Source organism: Chelonia mydas, chromosome 1 (genome assembly GCF_015237465.2).
Source record: "Chelonia mydas isolate rCheMyd1 chromosome 1, rCheMyd1.pri.v2, whole genome shotgun sequence".
Taxonomy (NCBI): Eukaryota; Metazoa; Chordata; order Testudines; family Cheloniidae; genus Chelonia; species Chelonia mydas.
This window is the reverse complement of record NC_057849.1, coordinates 322,898,359-322,910,941: the sequence shown is the minus strand read 5'-3', so window position 1 is coordinate 322,910,941 and position 12,583 is coordinate 322,898,359. Positions and strand designations below refer to the sequence as shown.

The 12,583-nt window shown below is 41.2% G+C and overlaps 1 protein-coding gene across 2 annotated transcripts in view; it reads right to left on the bottom strand.

Annotated features, from left to right (window-relative positions):
- Positions 1-12,583, bottom strand: part of RELN (reelin) — a 463,371-nt gene that overhangs the window by 261,645 nt on the left and 189,143 nt on the right. For both annotated transcript variants that reach the window (XM_037889192.2, XM_037889193.2), the window contains exon 4: positions 6,746-6,816. In XM_037889192.2, the coding sequence (XP_037745120.1) occupies positions 6,746-6,816 (71 nt within the window). The remainder of the gene's footprint in view (positions 1-6,745; positions 6,817-12,583) is intronic.

The window sequence follows — 12,583 nt, the reverse complement described above, 5'->3', positions numbered from 1 at the left end:
TTCATTTGTTTCTTTATGCATGTGTTGACATTTACACTCCTTTGAATTTTGGCAATAAATTTTTATATCTCCATTCTTCTTCTTCAAGCTTTAATAAGACTCAAACACTAAAGCTTACATTGGTTCACACAGATCATTCTGTATTCTTAAAATATGTATTATAAGCTGAAACACACATACAATTAATAAGTGACTACCCTAAATTTTTTCTGTGTCCTTTCCTTATGGTATCATATTTCCCCTTATTTTCAGTGTGTATTTTGTTTAATGTCAGTGGAGAACTTCCCTTAATACTTTTCTCTTTTATTCTTCAAACCTTTTTTTAAAAAATAAATAACAAATAAAATATCAAATAAAATAACAAATAAAGAAAGAGTCTGTTCTCTCTCTTCATTGCACAAACATAAATCCCTATTAAACATATTAGGATTACCAATGCTTATTCAAGGAGAACAGACACAATGATTACTGTTTCTCAGATATTCTCCCCTACTTTTTTGTCTTCCTTTATATCCTCTGTTCTATTAAATACCAAGTCAAGTAACATGTCTACTGAATGTACTTTTTAAACAGCAGTCCTGTAGCAAATCCACAAAATTGCCCTATGGCCTTATTTCTCTCTGCTTAATGTACTATAGCTTATGTCTAAATAAGTTTGTTGCATTACTTTCATTATAGCCCTTTAACATAGTAATATTTTGGGACAGAAGGGGGACATGAAACCCATTTAGATCCATTTGCCAATCTGTCCCACAAGAATATCGAAGGGCCGGTCTACACTAACACTGTAAGTCGATCTAAGTTATGCTACTTCAGTTACGTAAGTTAAGTAACTTAAGTCAACGTAACTTAAGTCGACTCACAGCAGTGTGTACACCATGCTATGCCAATGGGAGACACTCATTAATGATCTGGAGGATGGCGTGGACTGCACCCTCAGCAAGTTTGCAGATGACACTAAACTGGGAGGAGTGGTAGATACGCTGGAGGGCAGGGATAGGATACAGAGGGACCTAGACAAAGTAGAGGATTGGGTCAAAAGAAATCTGATGAGGTTCAACAAGGACAAGTGCAGAGTCCTGCACTTAGGATGGAAGAATCCCATGCACTGCTACAGACTAGGGACCAAGTGGCTAGGCAGCAGTTCTGCAGAAAAGGACCAAGGGGTTACAGTGGACAAGAAGCTGAATATGAGTCAACAGTGTGCCCTTCTTGCCAAGAAGGCTAACAGCATTTTGGGCTGTATAAGTAGGAGCACTGAATGCAGATCGAGGGACGTGATCGTTCCACTCTATTCGACATTGGTGAGGCCTCATCTGGAGTAGTGTGTCCTGTTTTGGGCCCCACACTACAAGAAAGATGTGGAAAAATTGGAAAGAGTCCAGCAGAGAGCAACAAAAATGATTAGGGGGCTGGAGCACATGACTTATGAGGAGAGGCTGAGGGAACTGGGATTATTTAGTCTGCAGAAGAGAAGAATGAGGGGAGATTTGATAGCTGCTTTCAACTACCTGAAGGGGGGGTCCAAAGAGGATGGGTCTAGGCTGTTCTCAGTGGTAGCAGATGACAGAACGAGGAGTAATGGTCTCAAGTTGCAGTGGGGGAGGTTTAGGTTGGATATTAGGAAAAACTTTTTCACTAGGAGGGTGGTGAAACACTGTTACCTAGGAATGGGTTATCTAGGGAGGTGGTGGAATCTCCTTCCTTAGAAGTTTTTAAGGTCAGGCTTGACAAAGCCCTGGCTGGGATGATTTAGTTGGGGATTAGTCCTGCTTTGAGCAGGGGGTTGGACTAGATGACCTCCTGAGGTCCCTTCCAACCCTGATATTCTATGATTCTATGACATAGCTTCCGCCTCTCAGAGAGGTGGAGTACAGACATTTATGGGAGAGTGCTCTCCCATTGACTTAGCATGTCTTCACCAGACCCACTAAATTGACACCTCTGCATCAATTGCAGCAGTGCCGATTTAGCCAGTAGTGCAGACATGGCCTTATTAATACATAAATACATATTTTAAAAACATACTGACATACTGCATTTACAGTTGCAGTTATAATACTATGGGTTGGATTGAAAGAATAAAGGAAGAATTCAAAATGCCTGTAGAAGAAAATGAAAACAAAGCTATCACTGTCCTTTGCAGAGACAGTGAAAAATGGCAGAAAGGGGAGGGTGGGGGAGGAGAGAAGCAGTGAGTGCTAAACCATGCTAAGCAATTCCTAAGGAGATTTTACTGGTTAAACAGTTGTTGAGCAAATAAACAAAACTGGTAGGGGTCTGAGTGAGGATAGAGAAAGCAAATGAAATGGCTGCAAAGAGGAGGTAAGAGCCAGCATGGAGGCACTCAGCTTCATAGCATGGTTGGGCTCCAGAGACAACAAACTCAATGAGGAAAAAATGGTTGAAGAAACTCTAGGAGAAAGACAGAGAGAAACTTTGAGGAAAATAACCCAAGCGTATGTTCTTCTGCCTCTTCTCTTGGGAAACTGCTCCACAGTCTCTAACGGCTCTCAATCTCAGGAAGATTTTGCTGAGATTCAACCTATTTTTTTCCTGTGTTAATATCATCCAATTATTTGTAGTTACATCTTCTGGACCCACACTAAAAATGTTCTCTCTCTGTCTACAAGTGAAGCTAGTAATTTTTTCAAGGAAGTTTTCCAAATGACTCCATGATTGCCCCATACTGTTAAGAAAAACTGCACACAAAGAATTTAATCTGGAAGAGCCATGGCTGAGGGAGACATGCTGCTTCATAGAGTCATAAATACTAAACCTAGAAGGGACCATTGTGAACTATTCTGACCTCCTGTATAACAGTGGTGATGGAGTGCCCAAATCCCTCCCTGGAGAGGAAGGGGTTAAGGAGCTACTCTGGTCCCGACCAACTCCACCCCACCACACCAGCAATGCATGCAGGAGAAGCTTAAACGAGGAGCAGAGTAGCTCACTTGCAGGCAGCAAGTGAAGGTGAGCAGATCTACACCCTGAAGCTTTGCAAAAGGAGCAGTGTGACAGGCCCAGCTGCTGGGGCCCCTGACTACTGATGCTCTACCCAACTTGCTGAGGGAAAAGGACTCTGAACATTTGCTAGGCTGGAGACTTCTTTGATTTATTTTGTTTACATGTCGTTAATTTTCCCTCTTGTGTGGGAAGGCTGGTAGGAAGTGATCCAGGGAGGCCGTCACATAGCACTCCAGGGTTCAGGACTCAGCTGCCTATTTTGGGGCCCTGGATTGGAACCCGGTGGAGAGGTGGGACTGGGTTCCCCTACCCACCCACTGATGAGGCTGGAGGCAAAAAGCCTATCCCTGATACTAGAATCTCAGGACTAGGAAGTCCCCATATCCCAGAGAATCCTGACTCTGAGACTTTGGCCAGGTGAAGCCTGAAGCGTTCTTGCTGGACTGCAGAACTAACATTTGTTGGACTCTTTTCATAAGCAGGAAGTGGTGGATACGACTTGTGGCCCAGTTGGAGAGCTGAGTCACAGAAGTGGACAGACCACTGCAAGGCAAGAGCGGTTATCAATGGGGGATGCTAAAACAGAAAAGCATCTTTCACACCCTCCCCAACCACTTGGCAGTGTCTGTGGGGAGTAGACCCCTTCATAACACCCCATAAAACTTCCCAGAAATAATTCCTGTTTCAACACCAGCATATCTTTTAGAAAAACATCCAATCTTGCTTTAAAATTGCCAGTGATGGAGAATCCACCACAGCCCTGAGTCAATTGTTCCAATGGTTAATTACTTTTACTGTTGTAGAGGTATCAAGGTGGCAGGAAGTGTTTGGAAGAATGGAGCTTCAGGGCCGTGTGCGATACAAGACCAATGTGCAAGATTTGAGTTGATCAGTAAATGTAATGGGGAGAAAAAGCAGTGGGAGGGTTAACCTAGACATGATGGAAAACTCAATGGCTGTGAGGATACTAGGAGAGACTGGGATGAAGCGGAAAATGCCTGAAGCCATCTCAGGAATGCTGAAAAAAGGGTACTGATATCTGGCAACCATCTGGCAGCAGATGACAGAGTTTCAGATTTGAGAGGCAGAGGAACCAGCAGAGGTGCTGCAGCTTCAGATCTTTTATTCTGTGCACCTAACATACAACTCCCAGACTCAACTAACAGCTGACCCCTTTATTGCCATGAATTCAGAGGACTTTGAGCAGTATAACAACTGATCATTTTGTAAGGCACCACACACTTTTCAGATTATCATTAAGTCTCAGACTTCACACAAGATGGCAGCAATATAGAATGAAAGAAATAAAATTCCTTGCTAACAATATTACTGCGAAAGAATCCTGGGAAACCACTGTTAAAGTCAGTACACATTGCCATCTGTCCACTGCAGCTCCTCTGACCAAAGTCTCTGACGGCATAGACAAATCTCATTGTTTTGACCATATTCTCCTAGACTACCCTGCTGCTGCCAGTCATATGCTCTTTCTCAACAACTTGTCATTCCTTAGCTTTCATTATGCTGATCTCTCCTCGCTCTCCTACCGCTTCAATCATTTCTTTAGCATCACTTTTAGTGGCTCCTCATTCCCTCTCCTACTCTTCATGTGGTTCTTGCAGGGCTTTGTCTTTGACTTGCTCTACATAGCATTCTCACTCTTTCTTTGAGGATCTCATCTGCTCACACAGCTTTGATTGCCATCCTTATGTTATTGGCTCTTCAAGTCTACCTTTCAACTCCTGACTGGTTTCCACCCATTGGTCACAGGGTAGTTGGTCCCCATGGATAGATTAAGCTCAGCTCCCCTAGACCACAGCAGGTGAGTCCAATTCAGCTAATTAAGAGGGCTGGGCTACACCTGGGCCTATAAAGGCCTGCTAGTGGGGAGCAGAAGATGGACTTACATAAGCTGTGACCTGGGGAGGGAAAGCCACACCAGAGTGGAGCTAGCTCCTATGGTGGGTCCTGGTAGCAAGGGGCTCAGGGAAGCAGCTTTGGGGTGGTTGCTCCAAGGAGGATGCAGAGCTGATGGTGACTAGGAAACTGCCACGAGTAGGCGTGCCAGAGACCCCTGAGACTACGGAATGAGTTAAGACAGTTTTCTGGTTTTTTGGCTAACTTCTGTTAAAGAAATAAACCTCCCGCAAAAGCCGAGGTGTAATGGCAAATGCTTTGGAGCTGGGGAGAAGCAAGGCCCGGTGACACCATCCAATCTCATCTCTCAGCCCACATCTCTGAGTCTTCACCTAGGAGTTGCACTGTCAGCGCAAACTTAACATATCCAGAACTGTACTCCAGTGCTACACTCTTGAAATTCCGTCACTGTTCACAGCAATACCATCTTCCCAGCCTCCTGCAACTCCCCCTCTCTCTTGCCCTGCACATGAAAGCCATGTCTAGAACTTGTCAATTCTTCCCCACATTTCCAAAATCCAACCTTCCCTTTCTGTTCACATAGTGAAAACACTGATCCACGCTTTCATCATCTCCCATCTTGATCACTGTAACCTTTGTACAGCACCTAGCATAACAGGCTTCTGGATCATGACTAGGGCTCCTAGGTGTTACAATAATAACAATATTAACCATAAATTCATTATGGCTTCTCCAACATCTCCAATCATGTTCTTCTAGTTCATTCAAAACACAGCTGCTAATACCATCTTCCCAGCTCATCATTCTGACAATCCTCTTTGAATCCCTCTAGTTGCTTCCCAATTTCCACCCCCCATCAAATTAAAGTTTCTTGTCCTCACCTTCAAGGCTCTACATAACTCTACTACTCACAACTCAGTTCTGTTTGTTTCATTCTCTTGATCAAATATTCAGCTGCATCTTCCTATAAAAAGCTGAACATAAAAACATTCCCAAACTCATCAAAAATATCTGCAGTTCTGTCTGTTAAAGGGGCTTATCTTGTGGGATTTCCCCTCATTTATGAATCTGCATGATGCATCTCTGATTTTGGAATATTTCTTCTGGATTGACCACAGACCTACTTTTTGGCCAGTGTTCCACTGTCTCTTCTAGCATGGAAATGGGATTGTTGGCACTGTATGCATAAAACTCCGAGTCAGTGTAAATGCAGAAATTCCTTTGCTTTTCCACCATAAGTGTTGAATACCCACTTCAGCACCAAGTGTTTTAATGAAGCGTGTTCAGTGTAGTATGTCCTGTTTGTAGACATACTTTCGCAATATAAGATTTATTTTCAGATCATTCATCAAAAGGATTTATATGATAAGCTGTAGCAACAATTTGATTTTTGAAGAAGTTAGTATACTTCAAACACTCCTGTTTAGCTTTAAAAATGATCAAATGTTGTAGATGACTAGCAGAAATCTGATGACCTACTTTTGCAAAATGGGAAAGCAGGTTCTCTACAAAATACCATCCAGATCAATGGTAAATGAAACTTTAGCTGTAGGCCTATTGCATTTTTTTTACAGTTAATACATTCCTAGTTATTCAACCTGTATTTCTGACAAAAAATAGAGGTTAGCATGTTTAAAAAGTTTCAGAGTATTTTAGAATATAATTTATTTTAATTTTTGTATGTTCCTTCTTGTTTAACAATTGGGACCTACATATGAAATCCCGATCACTCATTAGAGGGTGCAAATGTAAAAGGGCAACTGACTTGAGGATATAAAAAGATCCTAACTCCAGATTTTCTCTGATCAATAAAATAGCCTCGTTCCATGATAAATTAAACTGATATGAATAAAAATGTAGAAAGTACATTTGGCATTAAATTTTAAAATGCAGTAGTTCTCACCTCCCTGTTCACACAACTGCTGTGCTAAGGCATCCTTGAATATAACTTGGCCTCTGTGAGTAGCTGTAGCCCTGGAAATATAAAGAGACAACAATAAATAATGTGGCAAACTTATTTACATAAATGGACAGTCAAATGAAAGATGAGTTTCTGTTTTTTTTCTCTTCCCCAGTCCTGTTTTTGGAAGAATAACTTGTTTATTTTTATTTTGCTTTACTTAATTTTATTTACTTTACTTTGCTTTACCTGAACCAAAATGATTCATCTACTAGTAAAAAGACACCATGATATGCTATTCACCGGCACAGAACTCAGCAGAGGACATCAGATTTTAGGTCACCACCTGGATAAGACTAAGCATGTTACAAAATTGATGTGCTTTGCCTGAGAAAGGCTGTTGTGGAAGGTAAGAGGAACACAGGAGAGATGTTCACAAAGCAGCCCCTGTAAAATCCCTACCAGCTGATCCAGCGAGCAATAGTGATATTAATTCTGGAGAAAGTGACATTTATTTGCACTACTCTTCAAAAGTAATGTATCTGCCAGAACAAAAAGGAATAAATGTAAAATTCAGTCTTTTGGATGCAGTGGGTTCACAAGGCAAAGCCCACCGAAAGCTGCCATAGTACTGATGTCCATCAGTGAAAAAGCTCCTTCCTCAGGAGCTTTAATTTGCCTTTTGATCATGCATGTAAGTCCCATTGACACTAACTAGAGTTACACATGCGTATCAAGCTTGTCATCTCAGTAGATATAATAGGAAAATGTTCATATAAGTTGCAGATATTAGGGATTTTATATCAGTGTTGTAAATCTGGGGCTACATCATGCTCTCATTGACTTTAATGGAAAAACTCTAGCTAATTTTGATAATGGGTTCAGAGGGCATGTCTACACTGCATCTGTGTTTGAACTTCCCAGCCTGGGTCCACAGACGTGCTAGTGGGGCTCCTGCTAGTGTGCTAAATATAGCTGTGTACACACTGGGGCTTGGGCTGGAACTCCAGCTCTCATCTGCAAGGACCAGTTTGCAGAATTGGGGCTATAATGTATAATTTTATTTGTTTTGAAAAATAATGTATACAATGTACTTTTTCCACATAAAAGCAATACATATTGTATTTAGGACAAATGCATTTCATTCTGTTCAGCTTAGTTACAATGGCACGTTTATGAAGTGAACTGATCAATAGAATTTAAAAAACTAAATTTAATAATAGACTAAATTGTTTTCATCAAGTTTTGAAGAGGATTGGCCACAGTATTTGATCACTAAAAAGGCAAACTAGTTAGTAGTCATCAGTGTTTGATCATTAGAAAAACAGAGTAGCACCCTCAGTGTCTTTGTCTAGACCACCTGGGGAAAGAAAATCCTTGGCTCCTTTAAGGAATGCATCCTCCCTTCTCTTCTTATGGGCTGGAGGAAGGTAAGAGGGGAGCTATGTGGCTGATTGTGATTGGTTGGACAGAAGAGTGCAGCATAAACCTACTGGCTCCCAGGCACCAATTATAAACCCTTCCCCCTGCCCTACTGCACCATTGTGTGCTGGGAAGAAAAGCCCCTCCCCAGCATTTCTTCCCTTTGAATTAGAGCAGGGCTGAGTTTTCGGGCCTTGCTGTGGGCTTCCTGCTGGTTGGCTTTTGGGGAATGGGAAGGAGTGTTTCCTTCACTACCAAACTGGTCAAGCCGGGTAAATTTTTTCTTCTTCCTCTTAGCAGCCCAGGGAGCCAATGGGTAGCTTAAGTTGTAAAATTCATTTTGTCACAACTTGTCAGGTGCCCAATGCAGTTAATTGTTCAGTAGGGGCTCCAATTCCCTGATAAACCAGAACTGGAAGTGGATTAGGAGAAGGCATCACCTAAAGAAGTGGGGAATGGGGTTGGGGCTCCTAATATCTGGTACAGTAAGGAGAAAACCCCCTTTTCCATCCCCTTTAGCCCTTAATGAGGGGAGAGCGGTGAGGTCCCAGCACTGGTACTAGGACCAGGCTAATGGGATGGGGGGCTGAGAGCAGCCCTTCACCAGGTGGAACAGACTACAAAAAGCAATGATCTACACTGGATGAGAGTTATTGCTGGATAGTTCCCAGATGTGTTAATAAAGCTGCAGCTTAATGAAACCACATTCCTGATGTCTTGTCTGTCTTCCTGCAGTGTCTGGAACAATAAGTGTGAGCTGTACAACACATTTGTAAAATGCAAATGCAATGAAAAAATAAGTCCCAAGAAATCTTCACACTCTTTTAGGATTTCAAACACTTTTTACAGTTGTGTGAAATATGGCATAACTTATATAACATTTCTTTATTAGCACATGCTGTCTGTGTTATTGTGACCCAGTATAGTATAAAAGAAAAGGAGGAGAAGAAGAGGAAGAAATACATTATTTTGGCACATGAAGACAACAAAGAATTCTGAAAACTTTACAGACTCCTTTAAAAAACTTGAGCTAAAATATAGCAAGCTTTCAAAATTCTTAAAGCACCATCCTGGGTACAGAACTCACACATTGTTTTTAAGTGCTCACAGTTCTGAGTTTATGAATATTCAGGGAGATTATTTATTATATCTATTATATTTACACACTTACCCTCACAGTGAAAAATGGGTACATAGGTTAGAATAGTACCAAAAAAAATATTCTCCAAATCGGAGAACATATGTTTTGCAATCCATAGGAGCAATTGGCCAGCCTTCTTGAAAGGACTAGATATAGTGAATATAGTCAATAGACGAAATACCAGAACATTCCAAAGCCAGTTGTTACTAGAAATCCAAGATAAAGATGTTTGACATGTATATATATATAGTTATGTGTTGTACATGTGACAAAATCAGGCTCCTTGTGCTCCTGTGCACACACAGGAAAATGCCACAACAGAAGTGGGGCAGACATTTTCCCTTTTGATTCTGTTCCTCAATCAAACCAACATATGGACAGGCCTCTTCACAGACCTCTAGAATGGAAATTGTCATGTTGGGGGTTGGGTGAAACCTCTGTGAAGCTGGTGGGCACAAGAGCTACCTTCTTTCAGGATAAATTTAAAACATAATTCAACTCCTTTAAAGATCTGGTAATTGAAACAATAGGAGATGCCAGCCAAAACACAGGCACATGGCAAGGTTGGAGTAGGAGTTCAGCTATACAGTTTGAGGGATTTTTCCTGACATTTGAATGCAAACGCAGGAGGCTGGGTACTGGCGGTAGTGATGGATGCATATGAGTGTGAGACAGAGAGAAGACGCTGACAGAGAAAACAGCAAGGAAGCCCAAGAGACTGCCAAAGGAAAACTAGTAGTATCTCCCTATGAAAAAGCTAAGAGACTTTTTGGGTAGCACATTGGCTAAATGAATCTTGAAACTGTGAGCAAAGAAACTGTCTCCTATTGTTTGATTCTTACTGTGTTCAGGGAAACAGGACTTTATCTATATTCTTTGTAAATAAACAGGATTGCATCAAAGAAGTACCTGACTCCATCATTTATTTCTTTCCTTAATGGAAACAACCCACAAGACCCTGAAAATTGGCTAAGTGCACAGCTCAAAAGGGGTAACAGAACCACTCGGGAACATTCTGGGGTAGATTTTCAGAAAGCCTTTGAGAAGGTCCCACACCAAAGGCTATTAAACAAAGTAAGCATTCATGGGATAAGAGGGAAGGTCCTCTCATGGACTGATAACCTGTCAAAAGATAGGAAACAAAGGGCAGGAATAAATGGTCAGTTTTCAGAATGGAGAGAGGTAAATAGTGGTGTCCCCCAAGGGTCTGTACTGGGTCCAGTCCTAGTCAACATATTCATAAATGATCTGAAAAAGGGGATAAACAGCGAGATGACAAAATTTGCAGATGATACAAAACTACTCAAGATAGTTAAGTCTCAGGTATATGGTGAAGAGTTACAAAGGGATCTCACAAAACTGACTGACTGGGTAACAAAATGGCACATAAAATTCAATGTTGATAAATGCAAAGTAATGCATATTGGAAAACATAATCCCAACTATACATACAAATGAGACAATCTATATTAGCGGTTCCCATTCAAGAAAGAGATCTGGGAGTCATTGTGGATAGTTCTCTGAAAACGTCCACTCAATGTGAAGCAGCAATCAAAAAAGTGAACAGAATCTTGGGAACCATTAAGAAAGGGATAGATAAGACAGAAAATATCATATTGCCTCTATATAAATCCATCGTACGCCCACATCTTAAACACTGCATGCAGATGTGGTTGCCCCATCTCAAAAAAGATATATTGGAATTGGAAAAGGTTCAGAAAAGGCAACAAAAATTATTAGGGGTATGAAGCATCTGCCATATGAGGAGAGATTAAAAAGATTGGGACTTTTCAGCTTTGAAAAGAGATGACTGAGTGGGAATCTGATAGATATCTAATAAATCATGACTGGTGTGGAGAAAGTGAATAAGAAAGTTTTATTTACCCTTTCACATAACACAAGAACCATGGGACACCCAGTGATTTTAACAGGCAGCACGTTTAAAACAAACAAAAGCAAGTACTTCTTCACACAACACACAGTCAACCTGTGGAACTTGTTGCCAGGGGATGCTGTGAAGGCCAAAACTGTAATGGGGTTCAGAAAAGAATTAGATAAATTTATGGAGGATAGGTACATCAGTGATTATTAGTCAAGATGGCCAGGGATGCAATCCCATGCTCTGGATGTCCATAAGCCTCTGACTGCCAGATGCTGGGAGCAGGGCCGGATCCAGGCACCAGCATTCCAAGCAGTCAGAAAGGGGTGGCAGAGTTTCCGCGGCGGTGGCAATTTGGGGTCAGCTTCTCCGTTCCACCGTCCACGGTGGCAATTTGGCGGCAGCCTCTCTCTCTCCTGCTGTCCGCAGCAGTAATTCGGCGACGACAGGTTTTCTCACTGCTTGGGGCGGCAAAAACGGTAGAGGCGGCCCTGGCTGGGAGTGAATCACAGAGTATGGATCACTTGATAATTCCCCTTTCTTGTTCATTCCCTACAAAGCATCTGGGATTGGCCACTGTCAGAAGACACAATACTGGGGTAGACCCAGTGTGGTCATTCTTCTGTTCTTCTGTTCCCTATTTATGCATCCCAAGATCACACTTGCTCTTTTGGCCACAGTGTCACACTGGGAGCTCATGTTTAGCTGATTATCCACCACGAACTCCGGCATTTTATCAAGAAGGTATAGGAGGGGGTTTCCAGAGTGTATGGCACTTTAACTGACCCTCAGCCAGCACAACAATTCCTATAAGACTATGGCAAGTGGCATAATTTAGAGCAGCCCTTAGGTTGTTCTAAATTATGCCAGAGGCTGTTTTGGTCCCTGACTGGACCAGGATCAGGGTTGACTGATTTAAATCACCAAATGGAAAACCTTGATTTAAATAATTGATTTTAATCAACTTTTCTGTTTGTATTTTAGTTGTTTTCTAAAGAAAGGTGCATTCTCATTGGTTATAACCATTAAAACATCTTGACTTACAACAAAATAGAGCTTTTACACTAGATTTAGTACACCTTTTTGCTACCCAGGAGGGTAAAGTATAACTATATATATTTATTTGAGCAATTATAAGCTTAATATTTTCAGCTTCTCATTAATTGTACATTTTTAGTATGTTGGAAAATGGTGAATGTTATATTGCTTATTTACTAGATAATTAACTTTTTGCTCATGATTTGTGTCAAACTGCATTAGGATGGTAACTGGAATTTAATTAAACACACAAAACGCAGCATACGAAATTTATTTTTATTAAACTGAACAACCCTAAATATTTTGGATACAGAAATGTCTTTTATCAAAACATGATTTACATTTAAAACTATATGATTTA